Source organism: Canis lupus, chromosome 19, assembly GCF_048164855.1.
Source record: "Canis lupus baileyi chromosome 19, mCanLup2.hap1, whole genome shotgun sequence".
In the NCBI taxonomy this organism is placed as follows: Eukaryota; Metazoa; Chordata; class Mammalia; order Carnivora; family Canidae; genus Canis; species Canis lupus.
In genome coordinates, this window is record NC_132856.1 from 24,172,600 (window position 1) to 24,193,413 (window position 20,814).

General features: G+C 40.1%; 1 protein-coding gene across 4 annotated transcripts; it reads left to right on the forward strand.

The window, feature by feature from the left end:
* The first annotated feature begins 2,063 nt into the window (after positions 1–2,063).
* LMOD3 (leiomodin 3) lies at positions 2,064–18,345 on the forward strand. Of its 4 annotated transcripts, XM_072785436.1 has the most exons (5): positions 2,184–2,199; positions 5,670–5,792; positions 6,240–6,616; positions 8,682–10,088; positions 17,942–18,345. In XM_072785436.1, exons 3-5 carry the CDS (start codon positions 6,269–6,271, stop codon positions 17,966–17,968), a joined length of 1,782 nt encoding a protein of 593 aa, XP_072641537.1. In that variant the 5' UTR covers positions 2,184–2,199; positions 5,670–5,792; positions 6,240–6,268; the 3' UTR covers positions 17,969–18,345. The 4 variants fall into 4 exon arrangements, with proteins under 4 accessions (XP_072641535.1, XP_072641536.1, XP_072641537.1 ...); XM_072785434.1 differs by lacking the exon at positions 5,670–5,792 and having other exon boundaries at positions 2,064–2,199; XM_072785435.1 differs by lacking the exon at positions 5,670–5,792 and having other exon boundaries at positions 2,064–2,199; positions 6,240–6,562.
* Positions 18,346–20,814: the final 2,469 nt, after the last annotated feature.

The following is a 20,814-nucleotide window of genomic DNA, read 5'->3' on the forward strand; positions in this document are numbered from 1 at the left end:
AACATCAGAGTAATGAGGTATCCAAAAAGAAAATCCTGACGTTGCCTGCTGCATTTACAAATGCCAGAGAAAAATATGGATGGGTTGTTTTAAAAGATGCTGATGATTTAAGGGTTAAAGTATTTTGTTCTGCGTGTCTGATCAGACCTGCGTTCATTTTCTACCTGTTTTAGCAGAATATTCATAGCCCAAAGTAGAAGATTAAGGCAATTATTCTGAAATTAACTTAAAGATTATCTGCAGTTATTTTCTGTGTTTTAAAATGTAAAAGCAGCATGTCTTTGTTATTCTGGAAATGTAGAGAAGGCTGGACCCAAAAAATGAAACAAAATAAAAGCATCAGTAAGGCCTCCACTTGAACTTGTAACATTTTAGTGTATTTCTTTCCAGCTTTTTTTTTTTTAAGATTTTATTTATTTACTTAGCTTATGTGGGAATGTGGGGAGGGGCAGAGGAAGAGGAAGGATCTCAAGCCAACTCTGTACTGAGCATGGGGCCCACCATGGGGCTCGATCTCACGATCCTGAGATCATGACCTGAGCTGAAACCAAGAGTTGGTCGCTTAACAGACTGAGCCACTCGGGTGCCCCAGGAACATTACAAAAACAAAAGGTTTTTGTGGTCTTCAGTTTAAAAAAGGACTATTTTCTCAATTTAGATGTTCACAATTATCCTTAACGTTTACCAAAAATCTAGGAGGCTCAACCTCACTGATCTGTGATTTAAGATTGGATTATTCTTGTGTTTCCTCAAATCACTTGGGTGCTTTCCTTTTCACTAAAATGCTAGTATACTAATTAAGAAAAAAGAAATTCACCGTTCCCATTGGGATGTTCTCAACTTTGGCACAAAGAAATCTCTCTAGCTCTCCAGCCATCTCCAGACCAATTTGATCCAGGAATCCTCACAAAGTCAACATTCTGAATACACGTTTGATGATGATACTACTGCTATGGACAATTATATGAGTTACGGTCTACCGGTGTTCACCATTTTTTTATTTGTACCAACAAGCAGAGCAATTGCTTTCTGTGCTAATTGAAGTCCGCTAAGGACTTGAGATGCCCTTCCTGCTGGACTGGAAGGAAGTAACAGGACACCATTTGAGAGCCCTGACTTTAGAGGCAATTAGTCCTTAGCTCAAATGCCTATGCCTATTTGTAAAATGAGTTTATAAAAGTATCCGTCTTCTAAGAGCATTGTGTATAGAGATTGGCATATCAGCTATAAAGCACTTCTCCCAGACTTAGTGATGTTAAGGGCTCAAAAAATATTAGTGGTGTGACTCTACAATTTTTTAAAAGATTTTATTTATTTATTTGAGAAAGAGAGAGAGCAAGGGGAGGGGCAGAGAGAGAGGATCTCAAGCAGACTGCCCAACACTGGCTCAATTTGGGGCTCAGTCTAATGACCCTGAGATCATGACCTGAGTTGAAATCCAGTCGTGCCCCAAGTGGCTATAGAGTTAATAGCAGTAGTAGTAACTGCCAGCTGTCATATTAATAGCAATAGTAGTAGCAACAGTAATAAACATTGTAGCAACACTAGTAGTAGCAGTAGTAAGTAGCAGTGCTGGTGGTCATAGCAGTAAAGGTGATACTCAGTGTAGTAGCAGTATTAGTAGTAGGACAGTAACATCCTCATGCCCTTCAGAAGTACAGAGAATGAATTCATCCTTGAAATTAAACCAAGATCAAATGAATTTAATTTCACAATGTTGAGTTGGCTTATAAAACAATTAAGATACAATAGTAAATACCCTCATAATTCAAGCCACTCTGAGGTCTGGTAAAAGCAAGAGAGGCTGGGTATTTTGGCTGTAGAGAAGCACTTGCCTCCTGAATTTAAGAGTCCATCCTGAGGCAATGCAACCATGGGTCAGGGAAATTTGAGGAGACAGACAGGCATTTATTTTGCACACACAGAATCTTCCGGCAATTTGCAGCCAGTGAGCACAATGTTGGTGATCCAGATGAAATTGCATAAGAGAATAGGGTGCCACAAACAAGACAGAACTGATTTATTTAGTAACATTTGGAAACCATTTATAGAAGTCGTGTTCATTTACAGCCAGTGCTTGGGGCTGAAGGAGGATGTGGCTTATCCATAGTTTTCCCCATCCTGAGAGAAAATGGGGTGAAAAAATAAGTGGATCAAAGGAAGAAGTGCTTTCTTTTAGCATCAGGACTTTTCATAAAGGTATTAAGATTTCCGTATTTCTTTTACATGTATTCTGTGTGCTGTTTGCAAAGAATAAAACGGAACAGCCATTTATTTCTGTCTTGAATAATATTTGTTAGGGATCAGGCATTTTCTAGGCAGAAAAAAATTGATATAATTTATTTGTGAAAATATGATAACTGATGTTAAATGTTTATCATGGAGTGTGTCCTTTAGGTTTTTGGAAAATCCTTAAGTAGGCATAATTACCATCCCACTTTCGCAGATGAAGTAGTTCAAGTGCTCAAGTGCAGAGCTGACGTGCCTAGTGTAGGTGAGGAAAAAAGTATTTTCTTACTACCTTCTGGGTTCTCCAGCTAAGACCCTGTAGATTGAATTGATGGAAGACAGATTAACAAAAGAAAAGCATACAAATGTACTAAATAGAAGTTTTACCGGACACAGGAGGCTTCATATGGAAATGAATACCCCAAGAAACGTTAAACCTAAGTGATTTTATGCTAAGTTTTAACAAAGAGTAGAAAATCATGGAAAAACATGTGACAGGACAAAAGGCAATGAGCTAAAGGTAGTAAAGTGGGGGAAATGTAGCAAGGCTTGTCAATTTGGATTTCTCTTGGAGTCCTGTCTTCTGAGTTAAGGGTTCTCCTTTGCTCTGCCTAAAGGGGAGGGCACCTCTCCAGTAAGGGACTTGGGAGCTGCTTGAGCCCAGGGAGGGGGAGGTTGGAGAGTCCTTCCTGCACCTGCCTTTTCTGAAACACCTTCAGCTTAAAATAGTCCATGTCCCAAGGTGCTGAATTTGGGGGTAGAATGTTGTAACCTTCATCAAATGCAGTTCCTTAAGCTATCTGACCCTGATCTGTAAAATGGGTGTCTTGCCATAGTTCTGTGAGCCCCATGCTTATTTACATACCAGAACCACCTGGAGAGTTTTCAAAAGTTATGGATTCCTGAACCCAAACCCGAGATGTCTGACTCAGTAGCTCCTGGGTGGGCTCTGGGGCATCATCAATGCCCTCGGTCACCTCTGCCAGAGGATCTGACCCGTGGTGCCCCATGGGGCTATAGAGCCCAGCTGTCCTACAGCTAGCTGCTTCCTTTCGGTAGGGTGGTTGGATTCTGATGCAAGAAGCTGCTGAGGTGGCAGCTGCACAGCATCATTAACAGAAAGCGCAGCTAAATCATCTGTGTGTCAAACGAGGCTAATTACACCAGCAAAACCCTCTCTGTCAGCGTATGAGTAAAATGCACAGTGGAAGCAGCTGGGAGAGATGTACTCACTTCCTGGACTCATTCAGCAAGATGGAAGTTAGCTGAAAGAGCACCCCTTACAAACAGTTCCTAAATCTGCTTTTGATCATCAAAAACGTTTGGTCACCAGAAGAGAATTTCAATCTGAAAGCTTACCAGCCACAATTCAGATCGTTTTCTTGGGAGAGCTGTATAATAATATGCAAATGGTGGTTTTCTATTTTCCTTACTCACAATCCCATCTAATAGCCTCTTGCTTTCTGTAAAAGCAATGAGATTTTTTCAAGCTCTTTTGTTTATTGACATTAATATAATAGTTTCTCTCGCGGAAGTGGTTTATAAAATGTATTAGTTGCCTTTGTTTTTCTTGAAATGTTTCTTTGGTTGTCCACGAAAGATGAGACTAGTAATATTTAACACTTATTGAGGGCTTGCTCTTTACCATGCATGGTCCTGCTTAATTTGTATATCCATATACCACCTCATGTAGTTCTCAATAATTGCATATGGTAACTATTATTCTCAGATCCCTTAAAAAAAGATTTTATATATCCATACATGAGAGACACAGAGAGAAGCAGAGACACAGGCAGAAGGAGAAGCAGGTTCTCTGTAGGGAGCCTGATGTGGGACTCGATCCCAGAACCCCGGGATCATGGCCTGAGTCAAAGGCAGACGCTCAACCACTGAGCCATCTAGGTGCCCTCTCAGATCCCTTTTATATGATGAGGTAATTCCCGTAGCCCATAGCCACCAAAAAAATTCAGCTGGAATGTGAATCCGTCAGACTGATGCCAGATCTTTCTCTTTCCTATTTAGACCAGTATTCCCCAAAATATGAATTCTGGAAAGTTAATTGCCCAGGATATTAACAAATAATTCTAGGAGGAGCATGAATTAAATGAGGTTGGGGAATATTGGGCTCAACAAATTGGTTTTGTGTGTGTGTGATTCTCAGTGTTTAAAAATTAGGTGCCATACAAATCTCTAAAAGGCAAAAGCAGAATTTCACATTCCCAAATCTCCTTGAATCCAAAACTCTTCTTGGTCAAGTCTCTTTAGACCATTGTCAAACTACGTCTATGAAATGATACTTTGCAAAGAGTTATCTGCAAAGAGGTCTACCTCCCTGCCCACTGAAGCCAAGTGCATCATCCCTTTTACAGGGACAGTAGGAAGACTTGACAGGCAAGAGGCCAACAGTGTGTTGCCACTGTGCACATGTTCTTTACTTTTAAAAAAAATTTTTTTAAAGATGTTATTTATTCATGAGAGACACAGAGAGGCAGAGACATAGGCAGAGGGAGAAGCAGGCTCCCTGCAGAGAGCCCGAGGCAGGACTCAATCGCAGGACCTCGGGATCACAACCGGAGGTAAAGACAGGTGCTCAACCACTGAGCCACCCAGGAGTCCCAAAAGCCTTCCATTTCTTCATATTCTTGGACCTAGCAATTTCATTTCTTAGAATGCGTTCACCTTTTCCTAAGGAAATAACCTTACATGTGTATAATTATTTAGCTACAGGGAATGTTTATTAACTCCATGTGCTTGTGAGAATTGAAAATAGCCCAAATATTCAACAACTGGGGATTGGAAAATCATGATATATCCAAAAAGTCTTAACAGAGAGCTATGAAAAACAACGTAGTAGCAGAAAAAAAATGCTATGGAAAAATCCTGATTTTGTAAGTCAAAACAACAACAACAACAACAACAACAACAACAAACAACAGATGACAAAAGATTATTTAGTTCATATGCCCAGAAGAATGGATTGGAATGATAAATCAAAATGTTAATAGTGGTAGCTCATAGTGGTGACATAGGGTAAATTTTTATTTTCTTTATACTTCCCTGTGTTATCTTAACTTTTGTACAATAAATGTATAGATAAGCATTGACTAAGCATTGAAATAAGCATTAAATGCTTGACTAAGCATTATATTCATAAAATCCCAAAGTTGGCAATTATGAAAGGGTATACAGTAACAAAGTTTGGGGTTGTTTTGCATTTCATTTGCGATCCAGTTTAATTTATTCCAGCTTCATGGATACTTAGTAAGAAAAGCAAATTGTTTAAAATATGAAACTCCTCACTTATCGTGGCAATCCAAGTGCTGGTTGTCCCCATCTGTTAGATCACAGGATCTAGATGCAAATAAGGACATCATCTTGCAAAGGTTCAGCTTACGCAGGGAATGAGTAACATAGCCAGACCTCTGCTCTGCTGTGTGCAGGTTTGCTTTCAGAGTCACTCTGTAGTAAAGAGGGAAGCCCTGAGAGCTCGAGTTCCACCTTCAAGTAGAATTTTCACTTCAGTAGAACTCAAGTCGCTGGTGGGATCTTCCTTCCAAAATCTTGTAAGTTGCTTCGGTCATCTAAATAAAAAAAAAGTGGCCTCCCCTGTAGTGTTGGGGTTGATGTGTATGGGCTGCATGAATTGGGGCATGACAGTATAGAGGAAGAGCACTAATTTTATTCCTGTAGAGATTCCCTAGACTTGTTACTCACTGGCGAACCTCAGCAGCTGCCCTGAAATGTCAGATGGATTTGCGCAGCTGACTCAAGTTGCCAAAATGAGAGCAGCACAGTGGTTCCATAAATTGACCCTATCCAGCCAAGCCCTACTTAATATAGACGCGGCGTGAGCTTAGCTGCAGTCACCCCTAGCTGGGCCGCACACACCACTGGGATTCTTGGGGGGAAATCTCTTAAAGTAGTGTTAACCTGGAATGCTTGTTGGCTGGGGGAACTCCTTGAGAGATTTTTGTTCTTTTGAGAGTCTTCGATTATTTCTTCTTTTCTAGTAACAGAGAAAAGCATAGAGGAAAAAACCATGTCAGAACATAGCAGGAATTCCGATCAAGAAGAACTCTTTGATGAGGAGATTGATGAAGATGAAATCTTGGCCAACTTGTCCCCCGAAGAGCTGAAAAAACTGCAGTCGGAAATGGAGGTCATGGCCCCTGACCCCAGGCTTCCCACGGGAATGATTCAGAAGGATCAGACCGACAAGCCACCCACGGGAAACTTTGACCATAAATCTCTTATGGATTATATGTATTGGCAAAAGGCATCCAGACGCATGCTGGAAGACGAACGTGTCCCTGTCACCTTTGTGCCGTCCCAGGTAATCAAGGATTTGTGTACAACAGAGGAACGGCTGCCTGGGCCTGAGCGACAGGTGTGCATGTGGCAACTGTCATCTCTCAAGACTTCATGTTTGGTCTTGTTTTGTTGCCACTGCTAGATTAAATCATAACGTTTAATCTTATGCTAGATTGGAAATTCCTGAAACACTTATATGGTATAATTGGGAAGGAAAAGCAGTAATTTCTGTGTAAATGTCTTCTTTTTAAAAGAAAGGCTGTAGGGTTCACTGTGTAGGAAAGCCTGTATTCTACAGACATGATACTTAATGAATTAACTCGTAACCCATCAGCATTTGTCTTTAACTCCTTTTTTTTTTTGGCACACAGGCTACTTTAAGAAGCTGATGAAAGCTCTGTACCCCTTCTTCTGTATATACATTCATATGCAGTATTTCACATACCATTGCAAGGGCATCACAGTCTTTCTGAAGTCCCACCAGCCAACCTGCAGTTAAACCAAGTTAAATAACCAAATTCCATATTAATGCAGTTTATTGGATATTGGTAATGAATTTAGGAATTGATAGCTATTAAATAGAGTTGTAAAGACAGTTCTTTCTTAAATATATTTTTCTATGAAAACTAGAATTGTAGTTGAATCTATGAACCTATTGTATATCACCATACTTTTATTAATGTTCCACTTAAAAATGACACAGCAAAAGGAAGGGAAAGATCCCGCAGGTAAAGCCACTTTTAGTTATACCTGTTGATACAGATATATCTTGTCACATTGCTATCACATGGGCTGTAAGTAAGAAGACTTATATATATAAACCATGGTTTCGTGGTCAGAAGTGTTTAAACATTTACTAAACTAAAGAAAAGAAATTGCTAGCTTGGTCAGGTTAGAGTTTTAGGTAAAATCTGCCGATATTTGGAGTGACTGTATTATGCAATTGGAGTAAAATCAATTCTTTATGAATGCAAATTTCAGAAAAAGAAAATTGGGTACTTTGAACACGTTTTCTTCCCTTGGTATAATTTAAACAGCTTGATGATTGGCTCCCCCTGCTGGGACCGATGAGAAATGCAGTGGTGAAGGCTTTAAGGTGGTAAGGATGACTGTTACCAAGGGTCACTTCCAAACTACAATATGTTGTGAGCAAGAAGATCAAGTTCTTGCTTGAAAATGCTACACCAGCTTTTGAAATGACACTTAGGAGTTACACGAGAGGTATATAGGAAAGCACACTAATTGATGGGTAAGAATCTAATAAAATGTTATTCATTACTGCCAATTTCCTTTCTAGACTAAGCAGTTGTTTCTAAGGATTTGTATAATCCTGCCCTCTTTTGTGGCTGGCTCTGCCCCCTAGATACTTTGTTTCAAAAGAAACTGGACTAGTGATCCTGTCCTTGGAGTAGCCCGGGGGCAGTTGTCCTAGAGCTAAGGAGACAAAAAAAAAAAAAAAAAAATTCCAAGTCTAGGTCTTTGGTCTATTTCAGAATATCAAAGTGTTCTCATTTTTCCCACAATATGTTTATGTTTTCAGGGAAAGTTGACATACACATTATGTCAATGTGTTTGTACGTATCTATAGTATAGCTATAAAAGTTCATCTTTCTTTAGATTATATTTGCTTATAAAACTAATATGTGTATTTTATTAAAAAAAAACACTCAAACACTTTAGAATTCTATAATGTGAAAACTGAAAATCCCCTAAATGTGTCTCCTCCCCAGTTGTTTTTTGTGTTTTTGTTTTTGTTTTTAAGATTTTGTTTTTAAAGTAATCTCTACACAAAATGTAGGGCTTGAACTCAACCCTGACATCAGGAGTCACATGCTTCACCAACTGAGCCATCTGGGTGCTGCTCTCTTCCCAGTTACCTTAATGGTTCCCTCTCGTTCTAAGAGAGAACTACTAATTTGGTAAACAATGCAACAGAATTTTTTTCCCTATACATTTATAAACTTTTATATGTTGTATATGTGTTTTTATCCATGTGTATGCACACAAACGGAATACTAGACACACCATTCATGTGCTTGCTTTTTTCATTTCCTAACACATTTCTTATTTCCAGTAGCTACTGCTCTGCCTCGTATTTCTGCATTGCCATGTGTTCTAACCCTCAAAAACCTCTCTTTTAGGTGGACACTCCAGGGCAGCATGAAGAAGTAGGCAGAGGTAATAAAAATGTGTCCCAGTATTTAAAAGAAAAGCTTAACAATGAAATCACTGCAAATAAAAGGGAATCAAAAGGCAGCAATGATGTCCAAGAAACCGATGATGCTGATGCTGAAGAAGATGAAGGGGACGAGGATGATGAGGATGATGATGAGGAAGATGAGGATGACGAGGATGAAGATGAGGAAGAAGAGGCTGACAGTGAAGAGAGTGTTGAAAAGCCACAAAGAGGAGTGCAAGGTGAGGCAAGGGAGCAGATCAGAAATGGTGAGAGCAGCAGCCCACAAGTAGTGAAGAAAGCATTTGGAGAACAGAATGACAGACCAGAGGCCCAAGAAAAAAGTGAGAAAAAAATATCAAAATTAGATCCTAAGAAGTTAGCTCTAGATACCAGTTTTCTAAAGGTGAGCGCAAGGCCTTCGGGAAACCAAACAGATCTGGATGGGAGCTTGAGGCGCGTTAGACAGAATGACCCTGACATGAAGGAGCTCAACCTGAACAACATTGAAAACATCCCTAAGGAGATGTTGCTGGACTTTGTCAATGCGATGAAGAAAAACAAACACATCAAAACCTTCAGTTTAGCGAACGTGGGCGCCGACGAGAACGTTGCCTTTGCCTTGGCTAACATGTTGCGGGAAAATAGGAGCATTACCACTCTCAACATCGAGTCCAATTTCATCACAGGCAAAGGAATTGTGGCCATCATGAGGTGTCTCCAGTTCAACGAGACACTCACCGAGCTTCGGTTTCACAATCAAAGACACATGCTGGGCCATCACGCTGAAATGGAAATATCCAGGCTGTTGAAGGCAAACACCACTCTCCTGAAGATGGGCTACCATTTTGAGCTCCCAGGTCCCAGGATGGTGGTAACCAATCTGCTCACCAGGAATCAGGATAAGCAAAGGCAGAAAAGGCAAGAGGAACAAAAGCAGCAACAACTCAAAGAGCAGAGGAAGTTGATAGCCATGTTGGAGAATGGGTTGGGGCTGCCACCGGGAATGTGGGAGAGGTTGGGAGGACCCATGCCTGATTCCAGGATGCAAGAGTTCCTCCAGCCTCCTCCTCAGCCTCCCAACCCCCAAGTGGCCCCCTTCAGTCGACAGAATGAAATGATGAAGAAGCCATCCCAGCCTCCGAAGTACAGGACGGACCCTGACTCCTTCCGAGTGGTGAAGCTGAAGAGGATCCAGCGCAAATCCCGGATGCCGGAGGCCAGAGAACCACCTGAGAAAACCAACCTCAAGGATGTCATCAGAACGCTCAAACCAGTGCCGAGAAATAGGCCACCCCCATTGGTGGAAATCACTCCCAGAGATCAGCTCTTGAATGACATTCGTCACAGCAACGTTGCCTATCTTAAACCCGTAAGTAGAGGGAAGGAGAAATGGTGAACAAGCTCAGGTCGGTGTGTCCCACCTCTAGCCCCTGCTTGTTTTAACACAAGGAGATTCTCAGTAATGGTGACCAACTGGAGGAAGGCCATCAGTATTACCAGGGGACGTAAATTACTAGTTATCCCCAAAGACATACATACATACATCTAGACAACTTTGAAACAATAATATTAACAGCTAATGTTTATTAAGCACTTACCACAGGCCAGTTGCATTATATGAATTAACTCATCATCTTAACAACCCTATGAGGTAGGTATTAGGTATTATTATTCTCCCCATTGTATAAAAGAGAAACTGAAGTTTAGAGAAACTCGATAACATGTATAGGAGATAGAGCTAGAAAGTGGTAGAGTTGACATTGAACTTCGGCTCCAAGTCCAGGGTCAAGCTTTTATTCACCTCAGTTGCAGAACTGACCAGAGATCTCTAGGAACCTGCTGCAGAAATAAGCAAGAACAAAGCCTAAGTTAGGCCTGTCATTCGTAAATAGCTGAGTGCTTCCAGAAAGTTTAAAAATAGTTGGCTCTTTTTTAATAGATGAAGAAAAACTACCTGCAATTGAATTTACCTTTACTTTTTAGGCGGCCAGACAAATGGTAAACTTCAGGTTAGCATCTCCGTGAATTAATGGAGTTTTTACTATTCTTTTAAAAATATTATTTATCCATTTGAGAGAGAGAGCACAAGCAGGGAGAGAGGCAGAGGCAAGGGGAGAGGGAGAAGCAGACTCCCTGCTGAGCTGGGAGCCTAATGTGGGACTCAATCCCAGAAACTGGAGATCATGACCTGGGCCGAAGGCAGATACTTAACCATCTGAGCGACATAGGTGTCCCAGAGTTTTGACTGTTATTTCAGTTTTTAATATTTACAGTCATTCCCAATTAACTGCTGCTAATACATAAAAATATCTTATTCCTTGCAGGATAAGTTGAAGAAATCATTTATTTGTCATTACTATGATAGTATTTATGGTATCTGAAAGGTGTATGTCCAAAGGTCACAGGGAGTTGAAAATTAACTGTATTATTTTAAAATCTAGTGTATAATTCAGCTGAAATAGTCCATGTATTATTTCATCATAGAGAGTCACAACTTTTTCAAGATGTGTTATACAGATGTATGTCCCTTACTCCCATCTCCTAGGAATGCAGAATTGACAATATTCCATTCTTCTAAATCAAAGATGACTTTCTACTGTGTCATAGAGGGATTCTGATGCTTCCTAGGGTAGAAGCCAGGGTGAGAACACTAAAGGTCCTCTGAGGTCAGGCAAGAGTTCTTTGCCTGCCCTTGGGTACTACATCAAGACTTTCTGCACCTGCTCTTCTCCAGGCAGCCAGACCCTGTAGGGGAGTGGATTGGGGTGTTGATTTGAGAGAAACTAGCCCTGTCACCGTGTAACCAGTCATTTGTAAAGCATATCCAAGCTGCCTGGCAGGCTGTACCATCAGAAAATAACAGTCTGAAAAGAGTGAAGAAAAGCCTTTTTCTTTTTTCTTTTTATTTATTTTTTAGAGAGAGAGAGAGCACAGGGGGAGGAGGGGCAGAGGAAGAGGGAGAGAGAGAGAATCTTTAACAGGTTCCATGTTCAACATGAAGCCCAACACTGGGCTCTCTCTTACAACCCTGAGATCCTGACTTGAGTTGAGATCAAGAGTCAGCCACTTAACCTACTGAACGACCCAGGTGCCCCAAGAGAAGTCTTTTTAAACTCTACGTTAGAGGTGGCCTGCGGATTCAGAATAGAAGAGAGAATGAAGTTCAGATGTTAATCTGACCCCTGCCTTCCAAGGGAGCGTTCTACTGAGCAAGCCTGCTTACCCTGGAGTCTGTTTCATTCTACCCATTCATTTATTCATTAATGCAACACATATTTACGTAGTGCGCCTGCGTGTCAGGTCCTTTCAGAGGTCAGACAGACAGCAATGAATAAGACAGGCACAGTCTTGACCTCATGGAACTTACAGTCTTGGTTTTATAGTTTCCAGTCAGGACACTGTCTTTTAGTCAACTGAGAATACTTCACCTTTGAGTCCAGATTCTAGAACAAAAGACATTAAAGTAAATTCGTGAGGATAACTACAAAAGCGCAATCCCTGGCTAACTACTACATTTTCTATTTTCAATCAGTTCTAAAAACTGCTATCAATTTTAAGCTGTGTTTTGTTTGTGTTTAATGTCCACTAAGAAAGAAACACGCTTCAGAGTAAACTCTGACATGATTTTTGAATGATGGTCTTGCACATCAGCCTCTACTTTGAAATGTTTTTCATCTGTTCCAAAGGATTGGCTATTTCTCCTGCTTTAACTGCCTGGCTTGGCCTGTAGGAGGCATCTCTTTGCATGTACTTAAGATACAGAATGTCACACAACTTCATCCACGTAGTCCTGTAAGATGCTCTACAAAAGGTGAAAATTCATCATCTCACTGACAAAAATTCACTCCACTAATGTCCCTCTGCTTCTCACTGATCAAATTTTGTGCCTTGCTACATACAACAATAAATTTTTGCTTTCATGCTGAATCATAGTGTGATCTTTTTAAAAGAGTCTTTTTGAAATCATTTTAAACTCACAGAGAAAAAATAAATAAATAAACTCACAGAGGTTCAAAAATAGTACAAAGGATCGTTATATACCCATCACATTGTGTCAAATTTGTCATTCTTGAAAAAGCTACTTTAAATGGCAATACATCGGGCAGCCCCAGTAGTGCAGTGGTTTAGCGCCGCCTGCAGCCCGGGGTGTGATCCTGGAGACCTGGGATCAAGTCCCACATTGGGCTCCCTGCATGGAGCCTGCTTCTCCCTCTGCCTGTGACTCTGCCTCTCTCTCTCTCTCTGAATAAATAAAATCTTAAAAAAAAAAATGGCAATACATCCGATCCATGTGTGTAGTTAATGGTAGCACAGATATTGTAGAAGGCCATGGTGTGCTCGTGTTTAAATCTGTAGTCAACTACTGTAAAACAACATGGATTGTAAGATGTTTTCTGATTTGGGGGCCTTGGAAATGTCACAAAATGTGCCTCTTAGGCTGAGTGAAATATTGAAAATGCCATTGGTGGTGATATCGCAAAATCTCAGCAGAAAGGGATATTTTTAGCCAAATGACATATTACAGCATTCACTTTGGAAAAGTGAAACTAAAGGTTTTTAGGGTTTTTAACTCCCTCCTTCATTGGTGGACAAAGATGCCCTCTAAACTCCTGGGTTTTCAAGTAAGATGTTAAACTTAAAGCATAATTTTGAAATGTTGTGATTTTCTTTTAAACTGATGCTCCTAACTGGAGTCTTGAATGTCCAGAATATACCTACACATTATTTAGTCTTAGCTAGTCTTGTTTTCCTTTTTAAGTTTTCTATTTTCCTCTTACGGACTTGGAAATAGTATTTTTGCATTTCCTAGAGCATATCTTATCCAGTAGTCCATTTATATTTTTTAATTGTATTTTTTCATTTCAATACCTATTCTCACCCCATGCCATGCTTCTGGCCTGAGATCCTTGAAATGAAGTTGATAGCAAAGAATAAAGAAAAAATCTATACACTTGCTTGGCTTAAATGCTACCTCTTCTATGAAGCTGCCCATTTAATCAGTTTAAGAGAGATGTATTCTGTGGGCCAGGTATGGAGAACTGGCAGGCTATCCGCCAAATCTGCAGGCCTGTAGTGTTTGGCTGGAATATTGTACAAAATTTAAAATATCACATCATAACATATCTGGCACCATTTGAAACATCAGATCTGGCCACATTGGGCTTGCATTTGCATGGCACTAATGAGCTGAATCTGGCATTGGCTTCTCCCTTGAGATAGGTAATTGACTCTCCAGTTTCTCCCAGTCTTCACCATGCCCTACTGCCTCATACCTGGCCTGTATCACTCATTTGCACTATTTATTTGGCTCCTGTAGAATTCTTAGGGTTTTTTTTTAAGATTTTATTTATTTATTCATGACACACACACACACACACACACACACACACATTACACACACACACAGGCATAGACACAGGCAGAGGGAGAAGCCGGCTCCATGCAGGGAGCCCGACGTGGGACTCGATCCCGGGTCTCCAGGATCACACCCTGAGCCAAAGATGGCACTAAACCACTGAGCTACCCAGGCTGCCCAGAATTTTAGTTTTGTTTAGTATTTTGTATTTTTAGCTCTGCTTTTAAACTGTCTCGCCTAACAAAGTGAATTCATTAAATAATCACAAATTCATTCCCCTCTAAGTTAATAACTGAGTCAGTATGAGACCAGCCCAAAACAAAGACGTTAGGCCTATACAAGCTTATCTCTCCCTGGCAAATGTGTGATTTCCTTTCATCTTGAAAAATTTGGTGGACCAGTCACTGCCTAACATCCCAGATGGGGCTTTGTACTTCTCCATGATTTCATTCACCCAGGCGAAATGCATTTATATCACACACAAGCTTCAGTGCCAATTAAAAAAGGTATTTTAACATTCACTCAATTCCACTTTGGGCTCACCTGTGTATATTTGGGATCGCTTCCACCCAGCTGCCTAAAAACACAGCTAAATTTCTCTTTTGGAAAGACTTCTGTTTAATAATATCAAAAGCAGCCTTAGCCAAAAGACTCCATGACATATTGGGAGTTATAATTATGATTTGGGACATTATAGACTCTCGAGTCTTCATCTCCATCTCTGGCCATTTCTTCTTTGCCTCATTGACAAGATCTCCTTCCTTAGGATTTCTGGATTCTATCCTTTTGCAATTTCCCCCTCTTTCCCATCTTATCTACTCCTTCTTTTCAATTGTCACATAATCTAGGACACTCCCCAGATGTCTCTCTCCCCTTCGATCACTGAGGTTTTGTTTGCACCTTCATTCAATCTGTCCCCCAGCCAACCTCTTGAGTTTACATCTACTCGTATTTCTGGTTACCTATTTTGGTGCTGTCTCTCCTCTCTCATGAATTGTCTTCAACAACTTTCTCCTGCTCTATTTTTTTTTCTCCTTATAAAGGAAGTCTCCATAAGAAAGAGTTATGTAACATTTCAAACTCCTCTTGAAAGAACATGTGTTGACCAGAATCACATAGTGTAGGAACTGTCTTTTCCTAATACTTAGAGGGAAAAAGGACTTATGGTGTACAACTTTTCTGAAGTGTGTGATTATAATTCTTAACTTTTAGCATGCATCAAAATCACCTGGAAGGCTAAGTCCAGATTCCTGAGCCCATCTCTAGAGTTCCTGATTCAATAGGTTTTGGATGGTGCCTGAGAATTTGCGTTTCTCTCAAGTTCCTTGGTGATGCTGGTGCTGCATATTAGGACACCACACTGACAACCACAACTCTGTGACACCTACGACAAACCACATCCCCTCATATTTCCCCCAAAGGACCTTCTTTTCTTACCTCAATACCCTTTGCTCAAATGACCTTTAATTCTATCTGTTGAAATCTACCCATACAGGCTTGGCTCAAATAGGACTTCTTCCAGCAAAAGAAATCAAACAAATCATCAATAGTGAATACACTCCCTTTATATTTCCACAAACCTTCATCTATACCTCTCTTATAGCATCTCCCACATTCTGCCTTAGGCTGAGCACCCATATGGGTACAGTGTAGGTCTCCAAGTAGATTCTGAATTCCTCAAAGTAGACCTTCCTCATCTCTTCCTGGACACCCAAGGTTTTGACTGAGAGCAGGAATTCAACTTAATATGCCAAATTAAATAACCCCTGCTGAGATGGATCCTCTCTTCCTGCCCCCATCTCTGTGAGTGTATATGTGTATGTGCCCTATGTAATGCTATCCACAAATACTTAAAAAAAAAATTTACTTATTCATGAGAGACTCAGAGAGGCAGAGACATAGGCAGAGAGAGAAGCAGACTCCATCCAGGGAGCCCAATTCAGGACTCAATCCCAGGACCCCAGGATCACAATCTGAGCTGCAGGTAGATGCTCAACCACTGAGCCACCCAGGTGCCCCCACACATACTTTTCTTAAACTAATTTTAACCAACAAGTGAGGGGGAAAGTGGCCCCCTAACAATACTACAAGCTGATTCTCATGTTTGTAAGTTTTGCATATTTATAACATTGAAACTAGCTATCTTTTCCTTTATTGTTTCTGTCTTTTGTGTTCTGCTTGAAGATGGCTTCTTAAGATTACTAAGGTATTTGCCCATATTTTATTTTATTTTATTTTATTTTATTTTATTTTATTGCTATTTTTATAGTTTCTGTTTTTTTTATAAATATTCCTTATTACAGATGAATTAAAGGGTTAAGTTTTAGCAGTAAGTAGGGAGCAAGAGGCCCACTTTGTAACTTCTTTTCAAAACAGCTGACCAATGATAGCTAACTCAGTCTTTTTCACAGTGATATGAATTGCCAGCTTGGTCATATTTTAAATGTGTCAATATGTATCTGGGTTTACTATGTTGGGTCTGTGCCACATTTTGTTTTTTAAAATATTTTTATTCATTTGGAACCCTCCCATGCATATAAACATATATCCAGAAGAGCATTACATGAAATACTTTTTTTCCCCATTCAACAATAACAAGGATACATTGTTTTAATTATTTGTTGCAGCACTGTAATTATTTTAAATACCTGGCATTGTATTTTTGGCTCACTAGTGTTCCTCACTGTTGGGTGTTCTCCAAGGTTGAGCCCTACGAAGGTGCAGTCACAACCCTCCCATCCTGAAAGAAGTCTGGCACTAGGAGGGAGAGGGCCAGAAGCACATGGAGAAGCCCTTGGTCTGAAGGCTGGGCAGGCAGCAGCAACTTATCAGAAGCCTCCCTGTTGGGCAGGATATTGGGAAATCTTTCCAGCCAAAGATAACTGGCTGCAGGAGGGGCTGTAGCAGATGGCCAAAATGGCTCATCACATTGGCAGGTGGATTTGGGGAACAGTAGGAGAAAGATTCTTAGTCATTATTATACAAACTCTGAGCGTCCTCTGCACTTCTTCAGTGTCCTCCGGAAAGTTCCTGCCTGATGGATAAGTCCCTCCTAGATGTAACACCACTTGAAACTGTTTAAGAACTTACCTTATCTTTAAGTTGTTCCTATGAAACAAAGCTGAGCTGATTTGCAGTCAGGCTTAAGCTACTCTTTTAAAATTTTTTGTGCCCTTGGGGCTTCTCCAAATAATATTTTGTTTTTAAAATTTCATTGAGCTTCAAATTAGGAATGTGCTTCAAAAAGGAAAGACCAGTTTATAAAAGAAAATATAGTTTATATTCTTGTGGTGGTATTTTTTTGTGGGTAAGGCTTGGGTATGGAAGTCAGGCAGATCTGGGTTCAAATCCTGATCTGGCATTGATTAGGTGTGGGGAAAATAGCTTCTCCCCTGTGAACCTGTCCCCTCTTTACAAGGTTATTGTAGGATAAAACGAGAAAATGTTTCGAAAGCATTGATGTTGCTTACTAACTTGTTTTACATCACTTAATCCTTAAAATAGCCTTGTCCATTAGATACACAGTTACTGTCATTTTACAGTTAAGAAAATTGATGCCGGGCACCACACAGCTAGAAATACCAGTACTAGGATTTGAACCGGGCAGACTCCAGCATCTGCTCTTTTGTTTTTACAATATGCTTCATCATGTGCTTGAAGCCCTTAGATCAGTCCCTGGCATCACTAAATGCCCAAGGAATGGTGGATGTGGTTGTTATTGTTTTACTATGCTTTGGGAGGCTCCCTGACCCAAATTTTTCATCCATTCTGCAACTTCTGAGGCATGTAAGTTTTGTCAGTTTTGCTGCCAAACTCTTGAATTTCCAGTATTAATTTTTTTTCCCTTTAACGACTTCATTCCACAGGTGCAACTGCCAAAAGAACTGGCATAAATGGCAACAGAATAATCTAGAAGAACAAGGAATTGAGATAATGACTCGGGTCAGAGCTTGGACAGTTTCAGCAACATACTTCCGGAGCCAGGTGGTGGAACCAGGAACAAGGCTGGCATCTGATAGAAGCATTTTGTCAAGGCAGAGGCAAAAAAAAAAAAGGGGGGGGGGGTGGAGCTGACAAGGAATGGGGAAGGAGAGAAAAAGAAAAAGAATTACTATTCTGGGACATTTTCTACTTCCAATCAGTTTGAGTAATTACAATATTTAGTCATGCTTCCAGCAGCAGAAGTTAAAAAAATTTTTTTTCATAAACATTTGTTTTACTATTGCTTTCTTCTGGTCGATAATAATAAATACTATAGAAGTGTTAAGTATTTCTCCCTCCGTCTCCAGCTGTAATTCATGGCACAGTATCGGAAACAAATCGTTGTTCCACTCTATGGAAATGTGAGGGGTGAAGTGAGCTCCAGGTCCCATGGATACTCTGGAATGGAAGAACTGTTCACTGGCTCTTCTCTGGAGAGTCAGTTGGGATTTGTAGTTTCTCGACCCTAATAGCTTGCTTTCCTGGCAGTCCCCCGGTGCGTCGTGCTTTGGAAAAGGGTATGTATCCATGAGAAGCAGAGTCAGAAGGCATAGGACTCGGAGAAAACAGTATTTCCAGGGAAAAAAAATGGGATAAACAAATCCATGTATATATATATATACACATATACTTCCCAGTTTCTATATAGAGAGGAACAAAACTTTTTTGTATAAATAAGATAGTCAATGACAAGTTTCTGGTTTTAGCTAACTAAGTTTAGTTTGTGACTCTAATTTTGATATTGTTAGTCTCCTCAAAAATCTTCTTTTTTTTTTTTAAGATTTATTTATTTATTTATTTATTTATTCATGATAGACATAGAGAGAGAGAGGCAGAGACACAGGCAGAGGGAGAAGCAGGCTCCATGCCGGGAGCCCGATGTGGGACTCGATCCCGGGACTCCAGGATTGCGCCCTGGGCCAAAGGCAGACACTAAACCGCTGAGCCACCCAGGGATTCCCTCTTCAAAAATCTTCTAATGGAAACTTACTATAGGATTAAACTTAAATTCCTTATTGTATTATTCAAGGCCTTTCCATTGTCCCTTCCCAACTTAGTAATGCAGTCTGACTGGCCACAGATTCTTTATACTCTTCTTGATAAGACATCCTCATCCATACCCTGTGCCTTGATCTGGTTGGCTCTTCTATAGAATACCTTCCAAAACACTACCCTCCTACTCTCTGTTACCAAAGTCCTATTCTATCTTTAAAGCCAGGGTTAGGTCCCAATCCTCCATAAAAATCGTTCAGACAACTCCAATCCTAGTGGTCTTTCCTCTTTCCAAGTTCCTAGAGTCCTTAATTATTGATTGTAGTCACTAGATGCATAGAATCTGAAATTTTGCATAGACATGGCATGAACATCAGAAATCAGGAAATCACACATTGGTGCCTTTTCTGTCTTCTTTACCTGAGTGAATAGTTGGCACCTGCTTTCTTTCTCTTTTTCCATAATCATAGGTGATAACAAGCAAAACAGGAATAGACTAAATGGGGGGAAAGTTTAAAAATACATTATTTACAAGGACAAGTTATGGGAAAGAAATATGGTGTTTCCATTTTTTAAGGATAATTTAGTGCACACTAAAGTATACAAATTGGAACGGCTATAGTTTCAATCAGGTGACTGATTTTGCAATAGCCAGTGGCTGAGAAGTTTTTTTCTACTATGTTATTGTTTCTATAAAAGATTCTTGCATGCCAAGCAGGATAGTTAAGAAAGAGTTGTTGTAAATAAAAGTTTGTAAGTGTCTAGCATATTCTACATCAAGAAGCTAACCACTAATGGGACAAAGTGCTCTAAACATGTTTAAAAGCTTATATACTAGTAGTTGAAGTTCTTAAAAGCTCTTATGCATTTGTTTGTATAGTCACAGTATTAATAAAGTCAGGAATTTCAAAAAGTGCTGATAGTCCTAAAAGAGGGCTTTAATCTGAGATGTGCAAAGAGAAAAGATGATCCAAATGCATAGCTTACTGCTTTAGTACACAGATTTTGTGAAGAGACTGGTGAAGCAGCTTACTATTGCTTTTTCCATCTACCCACTCCCACTCTAAAAATCTTAGTTGGAGATTTTGGCTTTGTTTTTTTTGTTTTGTTTTGTTTTTTGTTTTTTAAGATTTATTTATTATTCATTCATTCATTCATTCATTCATTCATGAGAGACACAGAGAGAGAGAGGCAGAGACACAGGCAGAGGGAGAAGCAGGCTCCACACAGGGAGCCCGACACGGGACCTGATCCTGGGTCTCCAGGATCACGCCTCGGGCCAAAGGCAGGTGCCAAACTGCTGAGCCACCCAGGGATCCCGAAGATTTTGTTTTTTATTTTTTATTTTTTACACAATTTTATTTTTAAGTAATCTCTACACCCAAAATGGGGCTCAAACTCACAACCCTGAGATCAAGAGTCACATATTCTACTGACCGAGCCAACCAGGCACCCCTTAAATTGTTTTCTTTTTTATTTTTTAAAGATTTTATTTATTTATTCATGAGAGATACAGAGAGAGAGAGAAAGGCAGAGAGAGAAGCAGGCTCCATGCTGGGAGCCCGATGCGGGACCCATCCTGGGACTCCAGGATCACGCCCTGGGCCAAAGGCAGGCGCCAAACTGCTGAGCCACCCAGGGATCCCTAATTTGTTTTAAAATGGAGTAATTTACAACACTTACATGCTACATTTTTATATTATTATCCTCCCAGAATTGACCACCAACCATTAGTAATTATGAGTATATTTTTTAATTTAAGTTG

Excerpts from the sequence above, each read along its gene's own strand:
- LMOD3 (XM_072785434.1), top strand. The coding sequence starts at position 2,094 with ATGTGGCTTATCCATAGTTTTCCCCATCCTGAGAGAAAATGGGGTGAA. Across the intron at positions 2,200-6,239 it reads CATCAGGACTTTTCATAAAG|TAACAGAGAAAAGCATAGAG; the intron begins GTATTAAGATTT and ends CTTCTTTTCTAG. Across the intron at positions 10,089-17,941 it reads ACGTTGCCTATCTTAAACCC|GTGCAACTGCCAAAAGAACT; the intron begins GTAAGTAGAGGG and ends TTCATTCCACAG.